Source organism: Rutilus rutilus (assembly GCF_951802725.1).
Source record: "Rutilus rutilus genome assembly, chromosome: 9".
Lineage (NCBI taxonomy): Eukaryota > Metazoa > Chordata > Actinopteri > Cypriniformes > Leuciscidae > Rutilus > Rutilus rutilus.
The window spans coordinates 10,920,828-10,947,980 of NC_140223.1; the positions used below are offsets into that span (position 1 = coordinate 10,920,828).

Genomic DNA, 27,153 nt, shown 5'->3' on the forward strand with positions numbered 1-27,153 from the left:
TATTGCTACTTGCAGCTCAATCTTTCTTTTACATATTAACTTTGCATGTGAACATCTTCAGAAAGAGTTAAAGGAGATAAAGGTGTCATGTCAGAAGCTGATCCAGGAGCGAGAGAGAGGTCAGCAGGAACTCAGTGAAGCTGTGAAGTCTTATAAACTTTTGAAGTCGTGAGTATTAGTACGAGGACCAGATGACTGGTCAAATCACAAATACCACAGACCATCACAACATTTTAATCTCGCCAATTTCATTAGACTGAAAGCATAATCACTTTGGATTTGAACAACATCTGTGACAATGGAAATGGCTGTTTCCCCTTCGTCAGCTCACTATGTTTTGAGTCAGAAGTGATTCTGACGAATGGGGATCGCTTGCGAGAGCCTATCTACTTCGAGTGAAATAAAACGAGCCAATGCATATTGCCATGCGATAATTGCACCAGCTGCTGTGCATCGCGGCGCGAGCATATAACGAGCAGCAGGTGCCTCGCATCCTTGTCTTTTGCTTCGGAGCCAGATGGTGTATGCTGTTCCTGTCTCCTGCAAAGATCTACTGAGTGTCTTCAAGTCTCTGCCAAGAAGAATCTCTGGTTCGTGGTGTTGGTGTGATGGCGCTGACAGCGAGGGTCGCAATCTCTCTGCGTCTTCTCTTCAGAGCATAAACAGCTGTTTTCACAGCTTTGTCGGTTCGGTGGGCGTGACGATCGAGAGTGAGTGCTCACATTGGGTTGCATTCCTGGTGTGGCTATCTCCCTGTTCGTTTCAGCACCTCAGAGCACATCTAAAAGAGCTAAAACGATCTGTCTGCATCTTTTTCAAGATGTCATTCAGATTGTGTGTTTCTGGATGCGGCCAATGTTTGACTCCAGCTGACTATAGGCACGCTGAAATGGCGCTCATGGATGACTCATGTTCTCATTGCGGGAAGATGACCATCGCGGCGTTACGGTCGAGACTCCGTTACATCAAAAGAGGTGGAGCCCCTTCGCTTATTCCCCGATCTAGCGCTTCTTCTGCCCAGCAGAAAAAGCCTACTTTGGTTAATAGCATTGGTGACCTGAGGAATCACAGTGAGAGGTAACCCGCCGAGCCGGTCTCCTCGGGCCCCTCACTCCTCTGTAACACCACCAGCGGAGCCCCCAAGAGCCCACGGCGGCCCCAGTAATTTATTTTGGGGCTCCACCGGATGATCCACGCCTACCCTCCCGGGGGAAATCCACGCCTGCTGCTGCTGTCTCCACCCAGTCGTCGTCGGCGGTGCCACCGTCTTGCTCAGCCTGTGGAGAAGCTGCCTCCGCCCTGCATGACATGGCGCTCCTGTAGGTCTACTAGGCCAAGGCGCTCAAGGAATTGCCCAAGGGTAGTTCCGGCCCAGGGGTTATGCAGGAACTGCGTACAGCAACGACCTCGCCCTCCGGGCGATGAAAGTCACTGCACGCTCCCTGGGTCGGGCCATGTCCACGTTAGTGGTCCAGGACCGACACCTGTGGCTGACCTTGGCAGACATGCGTGAGCCCGACAAAGTGCGGTTCATCAATGCCCCTGTCTGCCAGGCCGGCCTCTTCGGCGACGCTGTGGAAAACTTTGCCCAGCAGTTTTCCTCAGCACAGAAGCAGACAGAGGCGATTAAGCACATCCTGCCCCGACGACCAGCTGCTGTCTCCACCCAGTCGTCGTCAGCGGTGCCTCTGTCTGCTCATCGGAGAGGGCGCCCCCCTGCGGGCGCCTCCGCCCCTGCTCAGCCTAAACAGCAGCAGCCTCCACCCAGGCAGCAGGTGGCCGGTCGCAAGAGGAGCACCCAGCCCGTCCAGGCCCCCGCTAAATCTGGCGGCAAGCGTAAGGGCAAGCAGCCCTGAGACGGGCGACCCAGCGATGGAGGAAGTTGCTCTTCGGGAGATAGTGTCCGCACCTCTCCCTCCCCCGGAGGAGGACCAGGTGGAGAACCTTTTGTTTCGTTTTGTTTCTGTTCCGCCGGCCACATTTTCAATAAAAGAGCAATTTCTTCCATCTCTGGGTCACAAGAGGGCGCGGATTGCAGTGAGCGATGCTCCCATGCCTTGCCACTCCTTTCCCCCTCTTCCATCGCCAGCGGGCAGCAGAGTGCGGCTCGGGGATGCCACCAAGCCTTCCCACGCACCCTCTGCTCCACCCTGGAACCAGGTAAGAGTGTCACAACACACTCAGACTCCGCTTCGGGCCGCCTCAGTGCCTCCCGAGCCGAGTCCCTGTGTTCCACCTCGCTGCCCCACCCCGGGTACGTCTGTGGTCCCGTTGGTCCCGCTTGCACGGTGCCTGGGAGCCTGGCTAGCGCTTCCCAGCCCGTCTCGCTGGCTCATCCGTACCATCAGACTCGGCTATGCAATTCAGTTTGCCCGGTGCCCTCCCAAGTCTTGCGGGCAGAGATCGATGTCCTACTGGCGAAGGACGCGATCGAGCCGGTTCCTCCAGCCGATATGAAGACAGGGTTCTACAGCGCCTATTTCATTGTACCCAAGAAAGGCTGTGGGCTACGGCCAATCTTGGACCTGCGAACCTTGAATCAGGCCCTGCACAAGCTCCCGTTCAAGATGCTCACGCAGAAACGCATTTTCGAATGCATCCGTCCCCAAGACTGGTTCGTAGCGATCGACCTGAAAGACACGTACTTTCATGTCTTGATTCTTCCTCGACACAGACCGTTCCTGCGGTTTGCGTTCGATGGTCGGGCATATCAGTACAAAGTCCTGCCCTTTGGGCTGTCCCTGTCGTTCGTATTCTCAACTATCTTGACGACTGGCTGATCCTGGCTCAGTCGCAAGATCAGTTGTGCAAACACAGGGACATGGTGCTCCGTCACCTCAGCCTAGGGCTGAGTAGTCAAGACCACCTTTGTCGAGTCCAAGACCAGGACTAGTCAAGTCAAGACCAAGTCCAAAGAGGTTTGAGTCCAAGACAAGACCGAGTCCAAAAAGGTTCGAGTCCGAGTCAAGACCAAGTCCAGGACAGGAAAAAAAAGTCTTATGCATGACATTATCAGGACAATCATTTTGGGTTATTATTTGTTGATTTAAAAGCAAAAACAGTGTCACAACACCCAGGATTTTTAAGTATAGACATTCCCCTTGATAATCTTCTAATCTAAAGAAAACAGAATGATGACATATGGTGATACCTCATAATAGCAGTGTTAGAACTGATATACAAACACCAACCCACTACTTTTACCACTGCTAGGTACTAGTACTGAGCATTTGAGCAACTAAATGACAATATAGCTTCATTCCAGATGTACAGTAGTGTAGAAAAGAAGTGACCAGTATTACAGAGTGTACCCCTATGGTTGGTTTATGCCTTCCCTGAAAAAAAATATTGTATTGTATTATATTGTTATTTGGACGTGTGTTAATAGGAAACACATGTATTTTCAGAAAACATAAAAATTTGGTTAAACAACAATGAACACAGTGTAATTTAACATATGTTCTTTTTATTTGAGAACAAACTGCAGAATTTTAAAATAAATTCATCAGGAAGTTGTTTAAGAAATTCATAAGAACCATTTTGCACAGTATAGTTGTGTACTTAACAGTATACAAGCATTTGTGCGAAGATAATCTAAATTGGTTATTAGTAGTGATGGGTCGTTCGCGAATGAGCCGGATCTAAGAGCCGGCTCTTGTAGGTGCGTCGGGAGCTGGCTCGCATATCTGGAGAGCCGACTCTATTTAAAAAAATATAGCCTATAGAAATTAAATCATTATGTAATAATGAAATAATGACTGATTTTAATTTTATTTAAAATATTTGACTAATTCAAAGAACAACAAAAAAATAATTATATAGGTCTAAAGGCGCACACACATTCGTTTCGACTGTCTGATCAGCCTCACATTCTGTTCCTGTCAATCATACACGCGATGTCAACCAATTAAACTGCATGAGGGCAGGCCGAGCCAACTCACACAAACACACACACACTAGAGATGCGGATAAACCGCGGATCGGGCGGATGACGTGACGAAAAATAATATTTTAATTAAATTCGGGCGGATGGCGGTTGAACCAATCAAATGAAAAAAAGTTTCATCAAGCGGCGACATATGTGTGCTTACTGGGAACATAATGAAGACACCTGGACTCGGTCGAGACCAAAAGCCATATTTGGCAAGAGCAGTGGTCGAGACTGAGACAAGTCCAAGTCCGAATACCAGTGAGTCCGAGACAAGTCCGAGACCATAGAAAAACTGTCTCGAGTCCGGACTCGAGTCCAAGACCGGACTACAGTCCGTACTACAGTCCTGCCTCAGCCTGTTGGGCCTTCGGGTCAACTGGGACAAGAGCAAACTCTCCCCTGCGCAGAGGATCTCTAATCTCGGTATGGAGTTGGACTCGGTCAACCAGACAGCGTGACTCACAGAGGAGCACGCCCAGTCAGTGTTGAACTGCTTGAGTACAATCAAGAGCAGGACGGCGGTCCCACTGAAACTTTTTCAGAGGCTCCTGGGGCAAATGGCATCCACAGCCGCAGTAACGCAGCTCGGATTGCTTCATATGAGACCGCTTCAGCACTGGCTTCATGGCCGAGTCCCGAGATGGGCGTGGCAGAGCAGCACGTACCAGGTGCATGTCACCCCGCACTGCCTCCAAACCTTCAGCCCATGGTCGGACCCTTAATTTCTACGGGCAGGTGTTCCCCTAGAACAAGTGTCTAGGCATGCTGTGGTCTTCACGGATGCCTCTGCCACCGGCTGGGGGGCCACGTACAACGGGCATGCAGTTTCAGGTCTGTGGACGGGGCCTCAACTGCATTGGCACATTAATTGCCTCGAGTTGCTCACAGTACGCCTTGCGCTGGGCCACCTCAAAGGGGCGCTACAGGGCAAGTACGCACTGGTCCGTGCGGACAGCACTGCGACCGTTGAGTACATCAACCGTCAAGGTGGTCTACGCTCCCGCCGCATGTCGCAACTCGCCCGCCATCCCCTCCTATGGAGTGTAACAGTATAAAACGTTACCTGTGTTTTTTTTATTGATTTTCCTCTGGCTATTGAATAAAAATGAGTATCTGGGTTTAACGTAATACCACTACAAGCCGCTAGAGGGCACTAGTGCAAGAGGGCAACCAAATATAAACCTGGAAAAACCCATGAACAAGTCAGTTCAGTTTGGTAGAAGGAAACCTCGTGGTTAACTTTTATGCTACCTGCTAGCTGTTGGAAGTCCGTTTGAGAACTCGTAGAGTTTATGCTCAAATGTGAGTATTGTTTAACTGTATATTGTTGTATTTGAAATGAATAATGTCTGATGTTATATTTTGCTTTCTTTGGTAGAAAGGACTTTCATTATCAGTCATTATCATTATTGGACCAACACAACTCTTGTTGTGCTCTATTGCACTATGTTTGGATGATCCGCTATACATCTCTGAGGAACGAGAGTTAGGGATCTGGGGGTTACCATACAGGAGCCATTGACTAACTTCACCTCACCTTCATTTTGGATTATTGGAGTATATCATTGCGTCGCTCTCAAATAACCTTGTGGATTTAAACTCATCTCATCTCATCTCATCATCATCATCATCATCTCTGCTCATCTAAAGACTGGTCATTGACGTTAAGTTTCATTTATTATTTTGTCACACCAACTCAGAGATAAAGACTGTTTGTTTCAGTATATTTGTTTATTGTTGGAGGAATTATATAGTATGCACTTATGGAATAAAAAAGGGAAAAAGGAATATTTGTTTGAATGAAGTGGTTTTATTTTTCAGTACTGGTCAAATTTCTGTTGAACCTCCTCAGTGTAACACCTAAAAAAAAAGGGGTTGTTACAGGAGTCAGAAGCATCTGAGGTTGCTTCGTGCCACTTATATACCACTTATAGAGAGTGGCGTCTCCATCCCCAGGTGGTCCAGCTGATATGGGACTTCTTCTGAGCCGCTCAGATAGATCTGTTTGCCTCTCCGGACTCGACCCATTGCCAGTTGTTTTATTCCCTGACCGAGGGGACCCTCGGCACGGATGCATTGGCGCACAGCTGGCCCCTGGGCCTACGCAACTATACGTTTCCCCCAGTGAGCCTTCTCGCACAGACTTTGTGCAAAGTCAGGGAGGACGAGGAGCAGGTCTTGTTAGTTGCGCCGTATTGGCCCAACCGGACCTGGTTTCCAGAACTCATGCTCCTCGCGACAGCACCTCCTTGCCCCATTCCTCCTTTCTCAGAGACGGGGCACTCTATGGCACCCGCGTCCAGACCTCTGGAAAATCCATGTCTGGTCCCTGGATGGGACGTGGAGGTTCTAGGTGATCTGCCCCAAGCGGTGGTAGACACCATCACTTCTGCTAGAGCCCCCTCAACGAGGCGCCTCTATGCTTTGAAGTGGAACCTATTCGTTGAATGGTGTTCTTCCCACCGGGAAGACCCCCTAAGATGTCCGATCGTGCTTTCCTTCCTGCAAGATGGTTTGGAGCGAAGGCTGTCTCCCTCCACCCTGAAGGTGTATGTTGCCGCTATTGCCGCACATCACGATGCAATTGAAGGTAAGTCGTTGGGAAAGCATGACCTGATCGTCAGGTTCCTGAGGGGAGTGAGGAGACTGAATCCGCCTCGCCCCCCCCTATACCCTCTTGGGACCTGTTTCTGGTGCTCAGCGCACTGCAGAGACCTCCCTTTGAACCACTGCAGTCAGCTGAGTTAAAGATCTTGTCACTAAAGACAGTGCTCTTGACTGCCCTGGCTTCCATCAAGAGGGTAGAGGACCTGCAAGCATTGTCGGTCAACGAATCGTGCCTAGAATTTGGGCCGGCCAACTCTCACGTTATCCTGAGACCCCGGGTTGCGAGCATACTCAACTAGAAGTGTTGCTTCCTCCTGGGCGCTGGCTCAAGGCGCCTCACTGACAGATATGTAGAGCTGCGGGCTGGGCGACACCTAATACATAGCAATGTTTCTTCAAAAGATTCATCTTTATATTTGTTGTTCTACTTCGGTTTGATGGAGACAATAGTGGGCAATTTTAACACACTCAATTCCTCCAATCAGAAACAAGTGATGCCACTTAATCTGCACATGCTCAGTAGGATTCTTTCGCTGTCTGTAGAAAAGGAGCTCAATTATTTCACCTGAGACGAAGTTTTCGACAAAATACTGTTTTTGATTTATGAAAGTTGCTTTTTGGAAGCACAGTTTTTATTTTATTCTGCTGTCTTAAGTTTAGATGAAATTGTGTTACAATTGCTCTCGAGCCACATGTAAGCACTTTGTTTGTCTGTGTTTACATACTTTTCTGTTAGAAAATTAACATATTTCACAAAAATACAAAACTACATTTAAACATGATCTTCAATTGTGTGTCTAAGTCTAGTACTAACAAATTAGTATGTTTATAAATGACGGTTCAATAATGTATGGAATCGTTATTTAATAATTCTATAAATTAGATGCACATTCAGACATCTGTATTATTTATCAACTTGTAAGTCAATTAAGTGCAGCCATTTTAATCTAAATTCATAGTTTATTAATATTATGATGACATTCCTTCGACTAAAATACAGGCTTATGTATAATTTAGAGAACTGTAGTGTAATTCAGATGTATTTCTTTGACTGAGATTTTGTCATTTAATCTGTCTTTGTTCAATTATTTATCTAAAAATACAAAATACATAGATTTACATTAAATACTTAATTTAGTATTTTACATTAGATCATCAAACATAAGTCATATTTTATATATTCAGCAGAAATCAAATGTCAGCTGTGTTAAGTTAACCCAAGAGCAGAGTCATTATCCCAGTAACGTTACGAGATAAACTACTTAATTATCTTTAATTGTGGGCTTTTTTTAATTAATGTTTTATGTCTAGAACACATATTTTATAAATATATATACAGTATATAAATGTCTACGTTTAATAATTACAGTTAAATAATGTTCACCAGTCGATCAGGGGTATATATATTTTTTATTACTCTTTCTCTCATTATCTCACACAGAACACACGCCCATTTTGTTTACGTGCTGAGAACCAGGAAGTATTTGAATTCAAGAGAAATGAAACTTAGGCTATTTTTCAACACCGCTGCTCTTTGTGTCAAAAGCTTTATAAGCTTTAACGCAAGTCATATTTGAGTTGAATTTCTGTCGAGGTAAGGACTTCATAAGATCCAAAGATTATGACTTTATCATGTTGTCTGCTTTTAAAAAGAAATCGCGTGCAAATATGTAACTTAGCCTATTTGTGTACAGTTTTTCTAATGCTGTAACTTGTAACAGCCCTGATGAAACAACATTTTGCTTTGTACTTCATTGCTAAACAATTATTTTTGTATACTTAGTTGTCTAATGAAAACATAAGTGAGTTACTATTGAATTGAAATACTCGATTACATAGGCCTACCTCAAAACTATACTTTTTACTCTTTACGATTTCAAAGATTGTTTAAAAATACAAACCTATTTCTGTGGTGATCATGACTAATAAGACTATTCTGGATAAATACAAGTTAAGCTCTATTGACAGCATACAACAGCATTTAGAGCCTGCAGTTGAGCAGAGAACAGAATTTATTTCCCCTCAGTTAAAAAATGTAAACATTGTGATTCAAATTGTGATTAGGCTTTTCTCAAATTATTTATTTGGTTATTCTCGGACTTTGTAAAATCTCGTCAGTATCCATACTTTCACTCAAGTAAAAGACAAATAACTGATTTTCTTGGCTAGACAGCCCTTATTACAGAAGCTGAGAAGCTGTTCATCTTTGAACACTGCACAGAAATGTCTGAATCTGCAGCGAGTCCGTATGTGGATCAGTTCAGCTGTCCAGTCTGTTTGGATCCTCTGAAGGAGCCGGTGACGATTCCCTGTGGACACAGTTACTGTATGAGCTGTATTACTGACTGCTGGGGCCAGAAGGAGCAGGGGCCGCCGTACCGCTGTCCCCAATGCAGAGAGAGCTTCAGTCAGAGACCTCTACTGAAGAAGAACACTCTGATAGCTGAGATGATGGAGACGCTGCAGAAGACGTCCCTACAAACGGCTGCTGTGGAGTGTGATGTTTGCACTACAGAGAAGAACAGAGCTGTAAAGTCCTGTCTGCAGTGCTTGGCCTCCTTCTGTCAAACTCACCTGCAGCCTCACTATCAATCTCCTGCGTTTATGAAGCACAAACTAGTCGAAGCTTCCAGACACATTCAGGAGAACATCTGTCTCAGTCATGGGAAACTTCTGGAGATTTACTGTCAGGATGATCATCAATGTATTTGTTACTTGTGTATGATTGACCGTCACAAAAACCACAGTGTGGTGTCTGTGGATTCAGAATGGGCTAGTAAAAAGGTAATCAATGCTTATAATTTCAGGTAGATTTCTTTTATTAAATTTTTTAGTCAAAGTTATTTATTTATTTATTTAAATGACCAATTTAAATTTACTGAGATACTAACCTACTTCTTTTATGTTAACATCTTCAGAAAGAGTTAAAGGAGATAAAGATGTCGTGTCAGAAGCTGATCCAGGAGCGAGAGAGAGGTCAGCAGGAACTCAGTGAAGCTGTGAAGTCTTTTAAAGTGAGTATCAGAAGATGACAGTGATGTTTACAACTCTTGTAAAAGTGATATATTATTAGAGTATCCTACGGAGAATCTTAAGCAACACTTGCAGCGGAAAAACAAAAGCGAAAACTCACTCATACAAACAACAACAACAAAATATGTGTAATGCAAATGTTTCCTGATTTATGTCGTTTTTGCGCATGCAAAAGTAGCCATTTTTTCCGGTAATGTCACTTTCAGTTATTTGTAGTTTTATCATTTATGTTTGCAAATAACCGGAAAACTAATCCGGTATAAACATGTAACATTTTAGTTTTACCAGTTCATTTGTCTGATAGAATGCATAATCACTGTCTGAATTTGGAAAATATTTATGATAATGGAGTAATTTAAGTAAGGGTTAATGCCCGACGAGGTGTCCATTGTCAGGTATTAATGGACGATGGCGAGGCGTGACCCGCCCGACGCGCAGCGGAGGTCCATTAATTTGCCTCCGCCGAAGTCCATTAATACCTGACAATGGACACCTCTAAGGGCATTAACCCGCTTATACAATGGTCACTTGCCAAATAACAAATTTTTAAAACATTAGTTTATATTTTAATTAGTTTTACAATCGAAATCTAAAGTTTTTACAAACAATAACTTGGTTTCCCTGGTTACGCCTGACGGTTTATTTACTAGGTGTCCTCTATCACTTTTTAATGGACACCCTGCAGCCAATCAGAATCGAGTATTCACCCAGACCATGGTATAATTGAAATTAGTCTCATAAATACAGGCTGTTGTTCCTGTCTGCATGATCAGATCTTTGTGTCTCTGACAGAGTTCAGCACTAGAGACCATGGAGGACATTGAGAAGGTCTTCACTGAGCTCATCTGCTCTCTTGAGAAGAAACGCTCTGAGATTAAAGAGCAGATCAGAGCTCAGGAGAAGACTGAGATAGATCGAGCAGAGGAACTTCACAAACATCTGGATCAAGAGCTGACAGAACTCAGAAAAAGACAAGCAGAGATTGACATACTTCTGATTAATGATGATCAGATCCAGTGTCTGAAGGTAATGATGCAAAAATGTTGAGAATTATCCATAAATTTAAACACTATTATACCGTGCTTGTTTTATGTTCTGGAAAAGTCTTAATTATTTTTAATATTCTCATTTCAGAGCTGTCAGTCTGTGTGTGTTTTACCCACATTTGAAGACGTTCCCAGCTTCACTCAACACACTCATCTGTCTTTTAAAGACGTTTCAATCTCAGCGTTTAAGGAGGTTTTGGAGGACGTCTGTCATCAGCAAACAGCCATAATATCCCGAGAAGGTCTGAATGTATGGCGTTTTTTTTTAGTCAAATGTCATGAGCGTGTAAGACATGCTCACGAGCACATTATGTTATTTCACACGCGCAAAAATGAACCTTCAGCTGGCATGATAAAAGTACTCGCGCACAAATTCAACAACCGAGAGGTGTACAGGTAGCTGCGAGCGAGCGCCTGGCATACGCTCATAGGTTAACTCTGCTTGTACAGTGGAATCCTGCTCGCGCGCACCGGGCTTCTGCTCGCGGAGTGCTGTTTTGCTCGCGCAGTGGATTTCTGCTCGCTCAGCTGATTTCTGCTCGCTCGAGTCTACATGACTTTTGACAATTTGGGGGCGGAAACCAAGGAGGGCACTGACCCTCTTATGATTGGTCACTTTCATCATGGAAAATCTTGGGAAATCCTAACCCCGCCCACCTTCTGACGCAGCGCGCGTCACTCAGCTCGCTCTGCTACTCCGGCTATCTATTTTAGACAACGAAATATGTGATAAAACACCATACTAACTCTTTTCGTTTTCATTTAAAGAAATCTTAAACATGATAGCCACACAAATGTGGTTCAGGCAACGCGTATTGATTATATTCACAGCACATTGCCTATTTATAAAATATATATATATATATATATATATATATATAAAACACAAACCTGCCTCTTTTCGTTTTAAATATAATATAAAAACATTAAACATTTTAATATGGTCCAGGCAATATGTGCATTTGTACTAAACAACAGATTTTGCAGTAAACAACATTACAGTTTTTAAAATTTTTACATACAATTATTACAATTTAAAATGACAAAACTCAACCCAGTCTCTTTTTGTTAAATTTCAGTTTTTATCAATATTAGCCATTATAAAAGTATGTAAAAGGTATAAGAAGCTATATAAATAAAGCTATACATATAAGCTATTTAACTTTACCGTTGTAAGACTAGAGCGCTGACTTTGTATGTTTGACTGAATTGTTTGCTTTATTTGTATAGCTTCTTATACCTTTTACTTATCCACCTTATTCTGCTCTAAACAATGCACGCTGCCATGACGACGACTCCGGTTGCCTACTTCCGGTTCGTAGCGCTTGACCTGTACTAGCAGCGAGAGAATGAGTTCAAGCTCCTCATGTGCAGTTGTTGGTTGTTTTAACAATTCAAAGAAGATTTCAAACTTTTTAGAAACTGACCCTGCGTCCCAATCTGCATACTATCCACCCTATCTGCCCTAAATAGTATTGACAATTACTAATGTCACATACTATTTAGGATGGATAGTATGCACATTGGGACGCAGGCTGAGTGTTTCGAGCATAAGATAAGAAGGAGATAATGCCCATGTCCGGTTCCGTATCTATACATTCAATAAAGTAAACGTGTTAGCGTTAAAACTGAAGCATAAGAAAAAAAGTCGGAAAACTTTGCCCATTAATTAGATGTGCAAGGCAAGCAGGCAAGTTTTCGGGTTGTTATGGACAAGTAAAAATTACATTATTGTATATTATATGAAATACAATTATAATAAAATTATTTTTTGACTATTATACAGTTTAGACTTTTAACAGTATACAGTTATGACTACTGTATACTGTAGGCTACTGTTTTTATTTTTAAAAGGATGTGATGTTGTGAGATTGTCTTTTGTCCATGTTAACATGACAGATGTGAAAAACATTTTGGCTCGTTTGACTCAGCTCACTGAAAAGAGCCGGTTCTTTTGACTCACGGCTCTTTAGAAAATAAATTCTTATCTCCTTCTTATGTTCGAAACACTCAGTTTCTAAAAAGTTTGAAATCTTCTTTGAATTGTTAAAACAACCAACAACTGCACATGAGGAGCTTCAGCTTGAACTCATTCTCTCGCTGCTAGTACAGGTCAAGCTACGAACCGGAAGTAGGCAACCAGAGTCGTCGTCATGGCAGCGCGCATTGTTTAGACTGAGCAGAAAAAGGTGGATACTTTTATAATGGCTAATATTGATAAAAACTGAAATTTAACAAAAAGAGACTGGGTTGAGTTTTGTCATTTTAAATTGTAATAATTGTATGTAAAAATTTTAAAAACTGTAATGTTGTTTACTGCAAAATCTGTTGTTTAGTACAAATGCACATATTGCCTGGACCATATTAAAATGTTTAATGTTTTTATATTATATTTAAAACGAAAAGAGGCAGGTTTGTGTTTTATATTTTGTTTGTTTTTTTATAAATAGGAAATGTGCTGTGAATATAATCAATACGCGTTGCCTGAACCACATTTGTGTGGCTATCATGTTTAAGATTTCTTTAAATGAAAACGAAAAGAGTTAGTATGGTGTTTTATCACATATTTCGTTGTCTAAAATAGATAGCCGGAGTAGCAGAGCGAGCTGAGTGACGCGCGCTGCGTCAGAAGGTGGGCGGGGTTAGGATTTCCCAAGATTTTCCATGATGAAAGTGACCAATCATAAGAGGGTCAGTGCCCTCCTTGGTTTCCGCCCCCAAATTGTCAAAAGTCATGTAGACTCGAGCGAGCAGAAATCAGCTGAGCGAGCAGAAATCCACTGCGCGAGCAAAACAGCACTCCGCGAGCAGAAGCCCGGTGCGCGCGAGCAGGATTCTACTGTACAAGCAGAGTTAACCTATGAGCGTATGCCAGGCGCTCGCTCGCAGCTACCTGTACACCTCTCGGTTGTTGAATTTGTGCGCGAGTACTTTTATTATGCCAGCTGAAGGTTCATTTTTGCGCGTGTGAAATAACATAATGTGCTCGTGAGCATGTCTTACACGCTCATGACATTTGACTAAAAAATAACGCCATATGAATGCTTTTATTTCCTATGGTAATAAAATGTTTCATTCATACTATGTGTGATTACACCTCATATTGAGTTTACAGTTGAGTTTCTTCTCATGTTTTCAGTGTCAAATGTTCATGTTGCACAGACTCTAGAACCAAAGACTCCAAATACATTTTTGCAATGTAAGTTGAGCGATTTCTTCACAAATACTGTACATGATAATTGATAGATATTAGTCAAAAAATACAAAGTTACATATTAAGGTTATAATAATAATAATACTGTTCATAACTCCATGTTTGTGTTCATTCCTCTACCTCAGATTTCTGTCAACTGCAACTGGATCCAAACACTGCATACAAAAAACTAATCTTGTCAGAAGGGAACAGAAAAGCATCACATTCAGTTGAAGAGCAACAGTATCCTGATCACCCAGAGAGATTTGATTGGTATATTTATATCTTGTGTCGAGAGGGTTTGTACAGTCGCTGTTACTGGGAGGTCGAGTGCAGTGGGGACGACTGGTCTGTAGCAGTTTGTTACAAAGGAATTGGACGTAAAGGAAAAAGGGAAGATTGTAGACTTGGTGGCAACATAAAATCATGGAGATTGTCACTCGATCACCAGAATGTCTATTTCACACATGATAATAAGCGAGTCTCAATCCCTGCTGTCTGCTCCTCTAGAATAGGAGTGTATCTGGATCACAGAGCAGGAACTCTGTCCTTCTACAGCGTCTCTGACACAATGACTCTCCTTCACAGAGTCCAGACCACTTTCACTGAACCCTTATACCCTGCGTTTTATTCTGGAGAAGGTTCTTCTGTCAGGATCATAGAAGAGCAGAATTTAAAATTAAAAATTTAATAAAATTACACATTAAAATCTACATGACTGTATTTGATAAAAAAACGAAACACTTAACTTAAAGCCCTAATGTATAATACATTATGAAGGTATTCATAATGTAGGTTATAATGCTTTATATCATTTCATAAATAATTGTAACCAAAGTTAGAATGCATTGTAATATTTGCAGATTCTGAAATTGCTTGTTTGCTGTGTTTCAATGCATTACACTTTCTAAACTTAAGGTGTTTTTAATGAATAGATAAGTATTATAATGTATTATAACTAGTTACAATGGTTCATTAAATAATACAATGCATTATAAGGTGTATTACAAGGCATAATTACTGTATAAAAATACTTTTGTAATGCATTATACATAAAGGCATTATGTTAAAAAAACAAGTTAAATGTACACATCAAACATTCATTTAAATTCAGCAGTTCTGCATACGTAAAACATATATATGTAAAACAGTTTCCTTAAAATCATAGTGTATTTTCTAGTTTGGTAGATTAAAGTCATGTACTTTCTTAGTTATCACAAACACCTTATCTAGATTGGATGTCACTAAATAAATCGGTTCATTGGCAGGTTTTTCAGAATCAGATGTTACAGTGAACTTTTCTTCATCTTGGTGTCTAAAAGTGCTCAACTTAAGCAAGGTTATTTACTGCAGCTTTTAATAATTGATGCAGTTCATCAGGATCAATTAGTTTGTAAATTTATTTTTGCAAATCATTTGTCCTGCAGTATTATCTGGTTATGGTTATGGACATTTCCTTTAACCCTATAAAACACAACATGGAATTCAAAATTTGATAAAAAAAACCTGTGAAAAATCCAGTTTTCCTCAGTTTAGTATGTAATTAATGTTGTAATTTTGAAAAATAGAAAAGTGATCTTTTGATGAAAATGTGTCTGTTTTAGGAAATATTGTGTCTCCAGAATTCATGATCTATATGAGATTGTGTGTGATTATTATTTTCTCCACAGCATCTGAATGAAACAAATTATTTCTGAAAGTTTTGATGCCAATGACATTGTACAACACATATGAATTCATCAATGATTTAATCATTTTATGCACAGATTTCTGTAAGTGTGTTAGAAGCAGTTCAAACAAAGAAACACATTTTCTGTAAGTTATTACAAATTATTCAACTGATTACTGGTGTCGAGAGATACGGTATGATTTTAAGCAGAGTAGAGCAACAAAACTGCAAAGTCACGGCTTCACATAAACAATGCCTCTCTCTTTCTCACTCTATCACACTGAAAACCAGGAAGTTTGTCTGGTGTCCAAAACCAGTAAAACCTGTTAACAGCAAGTCTGTTCTGGTATGCAAAACTCTATTAACAGTCTTCTATCAGCCTGAGAGTTTGACTGAGAAAGACAAGGAAGAGCAGAAGCAGGAGACAAAGCAAAAATAAAATAAAAAGAGCAGTGTTTATTGAATTATCTTAGTTGCATATGTTTTAATGCTTAGACTTCGTCTGACCAGTACAAATCCAACAACTGTTATTATACCAAAGCACAATCAATGGGAAATTACTGCTTTACAACCTGTGATGTTAAAAACCTTGAAATGGGCACATTCTCATATCTCTTACTCATGAAGACAAACATCCCTTTCAAACCACTGAAATGACCAACAATAGAAAGGAAATGATAAGTAGCCTAATATAAAATATAAAAATGAATAAAAAATAATAACATAAATGAATAACAATAAAATTATGAATAAATTACTAAATTATGTAAATCAAATAGTAATAATATTTAAATAATTAAATGATAAATCACATGACAACTACATAAATGACTAACGATTATTAAATTAAATTAAAAAAAAGTTGATTGTTTGTTTTAGTCTAGAACTAAAAATTGTAAACTTGTAAGTTTAATAATAACAGTTAAATAATGTACACCAGTCCATCATATGAAAAAAATAAATATATTTTTCTCTCATTATCTCACACAGAACACACACCCAAATAAAAAAAAAATATATTTTTCTGTCATTATCTCACACAGAACACACACTCTTTTTTTTTCTTTTTTTTTTACGTGCTGAAAACTAGGAAGTATTTGAATTCAAGAGAAATGAAACTTAGGCTTTTTCTCCTCTACACAAGTGATTCAATCAACCTCTGTTATAGATCAACACCGCTGCTCTTTGTGTCAAAATCTTTATAAGCTTTAACGCAAATCGTATTTGAGTTGAATTTCTGTCGAGGTAAGGACTTCATAAGATGCAATGATTATGACTTTATCATGTTGTCTGCTTCTAAAAAAGAATCGCGTGCAAATATTTTAATTCTCCTTTAAGTGATTCAACCTCTGTAATAGATCTTCGCCGCTGTTCGTTGGGGCAAAGCTGTAAAGCAAATAATATTTGAGTTGGTTTTCTGTCGAGGTAAGGACTTCATAGGATCCAAAGATCATAGCTTTATCATGTTGTCTGCTTTTTAAAAGAAATAGTGTGCAATAATGTATTTGTGTGTACAAAGTTTATACCTGTAACTTGTAAAATGTTGCTTTGTACTTCATTGTTAAACAATTATTTTGGGATTTTGTTGTCTAATAAAAACTCAAAATAGAAACGAAATACTCGATTACATACTGAGGTTTGCTACAAAATGATCATTTTTACTCTTTACAATTTCTGTGATTGTTTAAAAATACAACCTATTTCTGTGGTGATCATGACTAAAAATACTATTCTGGGCTAAATACAAGTTAAGCTCTATTGACAGTATATACAACAGCATTTACAGCCTGCAGTTGATCAGCAGAGAACAGAATTTATTTCCCCTCAGTTAAAAACAAAAAAAAATTGTGATTAAGCTTCTCTTAAACTATTTTTTTGGTTAGATACTTTGTAAAATCTTGACAGTATCCATCCTTTCACTCAAGCATTTGATAAATAATGTTGATTTTCTTGGCAAAACAGCTCTTATTACAGGACAGAAGCTGAGAATCTGTTCATCTTTGAACACTGCAAAGAAATGTCTGAATCTGCAGCGAGTCCGTATGTGGATCAGTTCAGCTGTCCAGTCTGTTTGGATCCTCTGAAGGAGCCGGTGACGATTCCCTGTGGACACAGTTACTGTATGAGCTGTATTACTGACTGCTGGGGCCAGAAGGAGCAGGGGCCGCCGTACCGCTGTCCCCAATGCAGAGAGAGCTTCAGTCAGAGACCTCTACTGAAGAAGAACACTCTGATAGCTGAGATGATGGAGACGCTGCAGAAGACGTCCCTACAAACGGCTGCTGTGGAGTGTGATGTTTGCACTACAGAGAAAAACAAAGCTGTAAAGTCCTGTCTGCAGTGCTTGGCCTCCTTCTGTCAAACTCACCTGCAGCTTCATTATCAATCTCCTGCGTTTATGAAGCATAAACTAGTCAAAACTTCCAGACACATTCAGGATAACTTCTGCCTCAGTCATGGGAAACTTCTGGAGATTTACTGTCAGGATGATCATCAGTGTATTTGTTGTTTGTGTGTCACTGACAATCATAAAAACCACAATGTGGTTTCTGTGGATTCAGAATGGACTAGTAAAAAGGTAATCAATGCTTGTGTAATTTTAGGTAGTTGTATTTTTTCTTGAGTTTATAATTTTAGTCAAAGTTATTTATTTATTTAAATTACCTATTTAAATTACTGAGATACTATAATCTACTTACTTCTTTTATGTGAACATCTTCAGAAAGAGTTAAAGGAGATAAAGGTGTCGTGTCAGAAGCTGATCCAGGAGCGAGAGAGAGGTCAGCGGGAACTCAGTGAAGCTGTGAAGTCTTTTAAAGTGAGTATCAGAAGATGACAGTATGTTTACAGCTCTTGTAAAAGTTATGTATTTATTACAGATCCTACGAGGAATCTTAAGCTATATTTGTTGTGGAAAAACAAGACCAAAAACATACTCATATGCAGTTTTATATGGAGATTTGCGGATGCAAAAGTTGCTTTTTTTTTTTTTTTCTGGGAATGTAACTTTCAGTTACCTTTCGTTCAGTCACTCCGAGTTACATCAGTGACTGACGAATGGGGGTTTCGCTTAGAAGCCTATCACCTTCGAGTTCTTACAAAACAAGCCAAAGGCAAAACAATGCCATGGGTCTTCGGAATTTGCATAGCGCAACTCCGCCCCACCACGTAGGTATAAAAGGAGCAGCGCGCCAATCTCGCATTATGTTTTTGCTTCGGAGCCGAGTGTTTCTTCACTTCTCTCCGCTGCAAGCTGTCTACGAGTTCTAGATACGAGACGAGCGACTCTTCAGCGGTATTGGTGTGATGGCGTGTTCCAGCGAGATCTCATTCCTGCTGCTGGTCTGTGCAGTGATCTGCCAACAGTGTGTGTTTTCTCCCAAGATGCTTCAGCACTGCTGTTGAGTTTTATCCTCTCTAAAAGAGCTGCGTGCGCCGCGTCTTTTTTTTTAAATATGTCTCGCCCGTGTATTTCTGGGTGCAGTAGACAGATTAACTCTGCTGATGGGCACGAACGCTGCCTGGCATGTTTGGCCTTAAATCACGCTCAGGCAGCATTGGTGGATGCGTCATGTTCTCGTTGCGGAAACATGACCATTGTAATGTTACAGTCGAGATTCAATGACCTCCTTAGAGGTAGAGTCCCCTTTGCCACACTCCAATCTATTTTCTCCCCTGAGGCTGACGGTGTGGAACAACTTGATGAATTCTCCTCTGGCCAAACTCCCCTCTTCCACATTGCAACCAGTGAGGTTTTCGGATGAGGTCGCTGGCCAGTCTTGTGGCAGGCCCAGGGTTTCATTCGGCGCCCCGGCAGATGACGTCATGTCTATCGCCGCATCACAAGGTGGGCTTGAGTGGCTTGTGTGGAACCCAAGCTTGTGTGGAACCCTCCGCCATGTCCCAAGTGTTCAAGGCTTGATGATTGGTTTTTGGGGGCAGCAGCACCCACCCCCAATTCCTTTCTTCCCGGAAGTGCATGAAGAGGTCATGAAATCGTAGAAGTCTCCTTTGACTTTTCACGGCATCTTCCGCCTTCTCTGCCCTCGATGAGGCCAAAGGATACACTGGGGTCCCCCCGGTGGAGCGTTCTATGGCGATGCAACTGTGTCCCCATAACGCCTCAACCTGGCGTGGCTACACTAAGCACTCCTCCAAAGCCTGTAGGTTTTTGTCTACTCTGTTGGCCATCTATGGCCATCCCCCAGGTCTACCAGGCCAGGGTGCTCAGAGACATGCACAAGGGTAGGGCTGATCCAGGGCTCATGGAAGAGCTGGGTGCCGCTACCGACCTCGCTCTACGGGCAACGAAGGTGACCGCACGCTCCCTGGGTCAGGTGATCTCCACATGCGCGGGCTAGGAAAGACACCTCTGGCTTAACCTGGCTGATATGCGAGAGGCTGAGCAAACCTCGTTCCTCAACTCCCCCATATCCCAAGCTGGCCTCTTCGGCGGCGCGGTCGAGGACTTTGCCCAACAGTTCTCGGCCACCCAGCAGCAGACTGAGGCTATTAAACATACTCCTCCCTGGCGGCCAGCTGCTGCCTCCACTCAGCCACCGGCTCAGACGTCTCAGTCCACTCGCTGCCGAGGGCACCCTCCTGCGGCTCCCACTCCTCCCCCCAGTCCCAGCAGCAGCCTTCACCGGCCGCGCCGTGGACGTAGCCGCAGGAAGGCGTCCCAGCCCGTACCTGCCCCACCGCCCTCCAAAGGCCAGTTCTTCCAGGTTGGAGTTCTTCACAGGAGGTGGTTGCAGATTCCTTCAGAATCTTTGTTCTTCCTTAAAGAAAGAACTGACATTCCCATCTCTGAGCCCCCAGAGGCTGCGGATGGCAGTGTGCGACGCTCCGCCTCGCCATTCTCGTCCCCCTCTGTCGGTCCCCAATGCAATTTCAATTGGATTGGTTTGCAGCGATCAACCTGAAGGACGTGTACTTTCATCTCTCCATTCTTTCTCAACACAGACCGTTTCTACAGTTTGCTTTCGAGGGGCAGGCATACCAGTACATGGTACTTCCATTCGGGATAGCCCTGTCTCCTCGCATCTTCAAAAAAGTCATTGAGGCAGCCCTTGTGCCACTTCGGCAACACAGGGTTCGCATCCTGAACTATCTCGACAACTGGCTGATTCTAGCTCACTCTCGAGAGCAGGTTTACGAACACAGGGACCTAGTGCTCCGGCACCTCACCTGTCTGGGCCATCGGGTCAACTGGGAAAAGAGCAAACTCCCCCCAGTGCAGAGGATCTCTATTTTTGGAATGGAAAATGACTCAATCGCCATGTACGCACAGCTTACGAGCGAGCGCGCGCAGTCAGTGCTGAATTGCCTGAGTCAATTCGAGGGCAAGAGTGCGGTCCCACTGAAGTTATTTCAGAGGTTCCTGGGGCATATGGCATCCACAGCGGTAGCCACACCGCTGGGTCTGCTTCATATGAGAACACTTCAGCACTGGCTTTACGTTCACTGGGCCGAGATGAGTAGTAGTTACTTGGGCCTGCCGTCAGACCATCACCCTGTGGTTGAACCTCTTCTTTCTACGGGTCGGAGTGCCCTTAGAACGAGTTTTCAGTCATGTCGTTGTCACAGATGCCTCTGCCACGGGCTGGGGTGCCATGTGCAATGAACATGCTGCTGCGGGCTACTGGACAGGACCCCAGCACCTTTGGCATGTCAATTGCCTCGAGTTGCTGGCAGTAAGTTTGGCTCTGCACCGTTTTCGAACGTTACTCAAGGACCAACTCGTACTAGCCCGTTCAGACACCACGGCGACAGTAGCGTACATCAACCGGCAAGGTGGTCTGCGCTCCCGCCGTATGTCGCAACTCGCCCGCCATCTCCTCTTATGGAGTCAGAAGCATCTGAGGTCACTTTGAGCCATTTACATTCCGGGAGACCTGAATCGTGCAGCCGACGAGCTCTCACGATTTCGGCCACATCCTGGTATTTGTTAACATCTCCAATCTTTAATTATTTCTTTTAATGTATATTAATATATCATCCCGGGGAATGAAGACTCCATCCCCAGACAGTACAGCTGATTTGGGAACAGTTCGGTGACGCACAGGTAGATTTGTTTGCCTCCCCAGACATTTCCCACTGCTTCTGGTTTTTATTCCCTGACCGAAGGGACTCTAGGCTCGAATGCACTAGCACACAGCTGGCCCCGGGGCCTCCGCAAGTATGTGTCTCCCCCAGTGAGCCTTTTTGCACAGATCAGGGAGGACGAGGAGCAGGTCTTTCTGGTTGCGCCTCATTTGCCCACCCGGACTTGGTTCTCCGAACTGGTGCTCCTCGCGACAGCCTCTTCCTGGCCAATCCCTCTGAGGTAGGACCTCCTTTCTCAGAGATGGGGCACCCTTTGGCACCCATGTCCCGATCTGTGGAACCTGCATGTGTGGGTTCTGGACAGGACGCGGCAGGTTTGAGTACCCTACCACCTCAGGTGGTGGCTACCATCACTTCTGCTAGAGCCTTGTCCACAAGACACGCCTATGCTCTGAAGTGGAACCTCTTCGTCACCTGGTATTCATCTCGCTGATAAGATCCCAGAAAATTCCCGATCGGGTTGGTGCTCTCCTTCCTCCAGGAAGGGTTGGACCAAAGGCTGTCTCCTTCCACCCTGAATGTTTACGTGGCTGCGATCTCTGCGCACCATGACCTTGTGGAGTCAAAAACAGTGGGACAGGATGACCTGGTCGTCAGGTTCCTGAGGTGGGCGAGGAGACTAAATCCTCCTCACTCTCCTCTTAAACCCTCTTGGGACCTTGCAGTGGTCTTATCTGCCCTGCAGAGAGCTCCCTTTGAGCCATTGCGATCAGTCAAGCTTAAGTTCCTGTTTATGAAGACAGCGCTCCTGGTCGCAGCGGCCTCCATCAAGATGGTAGGGCACCTGCAGCCATTTTCAGGTTGACGAAGCATGCCTAGAACTCGGGCCGGCTAACTCTCATGTGATCTTGAGACCCCGGCCTGGATACCTGCCCGATTCCCACCACTCCTTTCATGGATAAGGTGGTGAACCTCCAAGCGCTGCCCTGAGTCTAGGCAGACCCAGCCTTGGCACTGCTCTGTCCAGTACGTGCCCTCCGTGCTTACGTAGACAGAACGCAGTGTTTCAGGACCTCAGACCAGCTCTTTGTCTGTTGTGGTGGGAAGCTGAAGGGAAAGGCTCTCTCCAAGCAAAGGTTGTCTCACTGGATAGTGGACACCATTGTCTTGGCTTACCAGATGCAGGGTCGACCATGCCCCCTAGTGTAGCTTCCTCCTCGGCTTTAGCGCATGGCGCCTCGCTAACAAACATCTGTAGAGCTGCAGGCTGGGCAACACCCAACACTTTCGCAAGATTCTATAATCTATGGGTAGAGCCAGTGTCCTCTCGTGTACTTGCTTCCACTAGCCAGTGAGTAGGACCTGCTCGGTGTCATCGCTTGCTGGGCCAATCCACTCCACGGACTGGATACATGCGCTATTTCACTCAGATAGTTCTCTTAAACCCTGAGTTCCTCCTGCACTGTTGATGCCGTCACCAGAGTGCATGCCCGGTCGGTCAGTCCTCATGATTGGCTTGGTGCTTCCATGTGCATAGTTCCCCATGTGTATTTCCATGGTTAGTCTCCACCGAGCACGTGTTTTCCCTCGGAAAGACCTCTTGCCATCTCAAGGTTGAAACATTCCACCCTGCGGGCTGGATACCTCAGAGTTTTCCATATGCATCCCGCTCTTGGGTCATATGTGTATTCTAAGTCCTCCCTACAGGTAGGCACTGTGTTACATGTTCCACCTGGGATATGCCACCCAATGCACCTTGGTATTCTTGCATTAAGCCTAGCCCTTCGTCTGTGCTAGTCTCACGTCAGGGAGCTCAGACTTGCGCAGGGCACTGGAAGACAGCCGCTGTGGCGTGATTGAACTGGGACCCCCATTCATCAGTCACTGACAGAACTCGAGTCATTTAATTGAAATGTGTCTTATAAATACAGTATTTAGGCTGTTGTTCCTTTCGAACAGAGTTCAGCTCTAGAGACAATGGAGGACATTGAGAAGGTGTTCACTGAGCTCATCTGCTCTCTTGAGAAGAAACGCTCTGAGATTAAAGAGCAGATCAGAGCTCAGGAGAAGACTGAGATAGATCGAGCAGAGGAACTTCACAAACATCTGGATCAAGAGCTGACAGAACTCAGAAAAACACAAGCAGAGATTGAGAAACTTCTGATTACTGATGATCAGGTCAATTTTCTGAAGGTAATACATTTTGTTTTCATATTTATCATATCTGTGTGTGAACCTTGTCATGCATTCACAAATTAAGTCTGAATTATTATTCTCATTTCAGAACTGTCAGTCTGTGCGTGTTTTACCCACATTTGAAGACGTTCCCAGCTTCACTCAACACACTCATCTGTCTTTTAAAGACATTTCAATCTCAGCGTTTAAGGAGGTTTTGGAGGATGTCTGTCATCAGCAAACAGCCTCAATATCCCGAAAAGGTCTGAATTATTTTCCTTAGAATATAAAATGTGTCATTTATACTATGTATGAATAACACCTAAATATTGACTTTATTGTTGATTTTCTTCTCATGTTTTCAGTGTCAAATGTTCATGTTGCACAGACTCCAGAACCAAAGACTCCAAATACTTTTTGGCAATGTAAGTTGAACTATTGCTCACAAAAACAAATAGGCTGTACATGTTAATTGATAAATATCAGTCAAGTGAAATATAAAGAAAATAATAATAATTATAATAATAACGTTTATAACTCTGTTTGTGTGCATCCATTCTCCTCAGATTTCTGTGAACTTAACCTGGATCCAAACACAGCACACACAAACCTCATCTTGTCAGAAGGGAACAGAAAAGCAACACATTCAGTTGAAGCTCAGCAGTATCCTGATCACTCTGAGCGATTTGATGGATTTTGGAATGTCTTGTGTCGAGAGGGTTTGTATAATCGATGTTACTGGGAGGTAGAGTGCAGTGGTAAGGAATGGGCTGTAGCAGTTTGTTACAAAGGAATTGGATGTAAAGGAAACAATGATGACTGTAGGCTTGGCTTCAACCAAAAATCTTGGAGATAGTCACTTGATCAACAGAATGTCGATTTCATTCATGATAAAGCCCAAGTCTCAATCCCTGCTTTCTCCTCCTCTAGAATAGGAGTTTATCTGGATCACAGAGCAGGAACTCTGTCCTTCTACAGCGTCTCTGACACAATGACTCTCCTTCACAGAGTCCAGACCATTTTCACTGAACCCTTATACCCTGCTTTTGGGGTTAGTACAGGTTCATCTGTCAGGATCATAGAACAGAGAGTTCAGACAGGCAAAAATATAAAAAAAATTCAAAAGAAAAAAAGAAGGAAATTCTATTGCTAAACTTCTGAAACATGTATGCCGGTATATTTAAATTAAAATGTAATTTGAAGTTTGGATGAACAAACTTAAACACCATAAATGAATATTCAACCTTTAAAGCACCTTTGAAAACACTCTCAATTCAATATCAGATGTTACGAAATCAGATTACAGTGATTTTGATTTTGTGTATTCTGTAATCTTGGCATCTGAAAGCTTTCATCTTCAGCAAGGTTTCTTTACTGCAGCTCATAATAATCCATGTCTAAATCCATGATGCAGTTCATCCTCAAGCTACAAAGTGTCAGGGTTTGGAAAATAATTGTCTGTGGAACCTAGTTAACTATTTGCAACGTGGTGTTGATAAAATAATTGTTTTACATCACACATATTATGTTATATTACATGTATTAAATGCAGCCGATAGTTTGTTTGTTTAGTTGCTGCCTGCTAGTATGACCTTCTTTCTTTACAGTTTCTTTACAATTTGGATAACTGAGTTGACTTCAGGATGAGGCCTAATGAGGGGTTGAAGCACTGAAACCCTGTTGAAAATGTTAGAATTTCCAAGGATCAGCATTCTCCCCTAAAAGTGATCGGGCAGACCAAATCGTAAGTCGTAGAGACATGAAACTTTAAAAAATGTTAATACTCACCCCGTCTACAACGTCACCAAGGCTCGCCCCAATCGGCTGGATGGTGGTGCTATAGCGATCAAAAGTATGTAACTCCTAACTCGTTTAAGGCTCAAGTTTCTCATATAGTTGGATTCTTTGATCAAGACGCACATCTCAGATTCGATTGTGTCCCGAAATTTTCGGGTATTTTGGATTTGTCAAAAAATCTACTATTGCGAACTAGTAGTTTTTTTTTTTTTTTGCCCGGTCGCAAACCAGTGCAGAAAGATTCTCTAGAGTCTGAGTGTCAATAATTATAGAAAAAAGTTGAAATTTCGATTTACGTTCACGACGGAATGCCAAAACTTCCGAAGTGGGCGTGGCCACTTTTACTAAAACGGCTTTCCCTCATGAACAGTATGAAATAATTTCACCAAACTCGGTACAGCGATGTGCTATGGGCTCGGTCTGTGGTTGCGTGAAAAAGAAGTGCCGATTGGCCAGTCAGTGGCACTATAAAATGAAATAAAAAATTGAAAAAATATAGTTGTGCAACAGTCAGTCCAATTGACACGAAAACTGGCATGCAGTGGCTTTGTCCAAGGTGCTGCGATTGTCTGCGAGGACATTCGCGTATCTTGACACACAGCCGCCATCAGCAAATGAAGTTCGATTTGCTGTCAGACAAAGTTAACGAAACTCGCTGGGCCTGTTTGACTCACGGCCCAGAGGCCTATGAGAAATTGACTCCTGGGGCGCCTTCGCATTTTTCACATGTGTAAAGGATTTTATATCACACAATTTTCCACACATACCCATGGCATTCATACCATATAGAGATCCTAATTTTGAGCAACTTTGCCTCTAGGACCACCGCTGTCAATCTAATTATTAGTTAAATATTGGAGATTATATCAAAAACATACTTTTGTGGACTAGTCCTACTTTTTTGGCTCAACCTTGATAACTGTTAAAAAACTTTAAAACATATATTTCCTTAGTAAATTGCCTGTATTGTCTGTAAATGGTATTTTCCGTGTATGATCTAGGTGGTTGTAGGCTTGCTAAATAAAACATATATTAAATACCTTTTTACGCATTTGTTTAAAGGCCTTAAAATGCTTGAAACCTGTTAGACATATTTAAACCTAAATTTATGTTTGATTTTTGATTTTGGTGTTGACAAAAAGCTGAGAAACGGCAAAAAGAGACTAATTCGTAAAATTATCTTAATTTTTGTCAGAACATAGCAATGTTTCTTTAAAAGATTCATCTTTATATTTGTTTTTCTTTGGTTTAATGTATAATCAATAATGTATTGTGCAGTTATGATAAAATAAAGAGAAAATCAAATTATGCTTTTTTCTTTACATTATAGATATCATTTGATGGAAATGTGTCTGTTGAAATATTTTGTGATCTGTGTGAGATTGTGTGATTGTTGTTTTTCTCCACAACATCAGAATGAAAACCTGCTGTTCTTATAATCAAGAAGCATCACATGTTAAAGCTTTGATGCCAATGACATTGTACAACAAGCATGAACTCATTAATGATTTAATTATTTCACAAGTTCTCACTTACATGTAATTAAGTGGAGTAAAGGTTATGCGTATTTGGTGTGCTGTTCAGGGAGACGGCTATGAGCTCTGAATTTTTGCCCGAACCCAGAGTATTCCCCCGGTTGTTGTAAGAGTAGTTA

General features: G+C 42.5%; 2 protein-coding genes across 7 annotated transcripts; both read left to right on the forward strand.

Moving 5' to 3' along the window:
* Window positions 1-8,008: 8,008 nt before the first annotated feature.
* On the forward strand, window positions 8,009-16,167 carry LOC311297552 (E3 ubiquitin/ISG15 ligase TRIM25-like). 3 transcript variants are annotated; one of them, XM_084419889.1, is made up of 7 exons: window positions 8,009-8,132; window positions 8,708-9,322; window positions 9,457-9,552; window positions 10,364-10,597; window positions 10,706-10,859; window positions 13,757-13,816; window positions 13,957-16,167. In XM_084419889.1, the coding sequence occupies exons 2-7, from the start codon at window positions 8,762-8,764 to the stop codon at window positions 14,499-14,501; spliced, it is 1,650 nt and encodes a 549-aa protein (XP_084276015.1). In that variant the 5' UTR covers window positions 8,009-8,132; window positions 8,708-8,761; the 3' UTR covers window positions 14,502-16,167. The 3 variants fall into 3 exon arrangements, with proteins under 3 accessions (XP_084276015.1, XP_084276016.1, XP_084276017.1); XM_084419890.1 differs by having other exon boundaries at window positions 8,017-8,132; window positions 8,712-9,322; XM_084419891.1 differs by having other exon boundaries at window positions 8,072-8,132; window positions 8,724-9,322.
* A 46-nt stretch (window positions 16,168-16,213) lies between these two features.
* Window positions 16,214-26,817, forward strand: LOC311297558 (E3 ubiquitin/ISG15 ligase TRIM25-like). Of its 4 annotated transcripts, none has more exons than XM_084419903.1 (8): window positions 16,559-16,724; window positions 16,818-16,904; window positions 17,442-18,057; window positions 18,202-18,297; window positions 23,487-23,720; window positions 23,812-23,965; window positions 24,068-24,127; window positions 24,269-26,817. In XM_084419903.1, exons 3-8 carry the CDS (start codon window positions 17,497-17,499, stop codon window positions 24,556-24,558), a joined length of 1,395 nt encoding a protein of 464 aa, XP_084276029.1. In that variant the 5' UTR covers window positions 16,559-16,724; window positions 16,818-16,904; window positions 17,442-17,496; the 3' UTR covers window positions 24,559-26,817. The 4 variants fall into 4 exon arrangements, with proteins under 4 accessions (XP_084276026.1, XP_084276029.1, XP_084276027.1 ...); XM_084419902.1 differs by having other exon boundaries at window positions 16,583-16,724; window positions 16,838-16,904; XM_084419901.1 differs by having other exon boundaries at window positions 16,564-16,904.
* The last annotated feature ends 336 nt before the right edge of the window (window positions 26,818-27,153 follow it).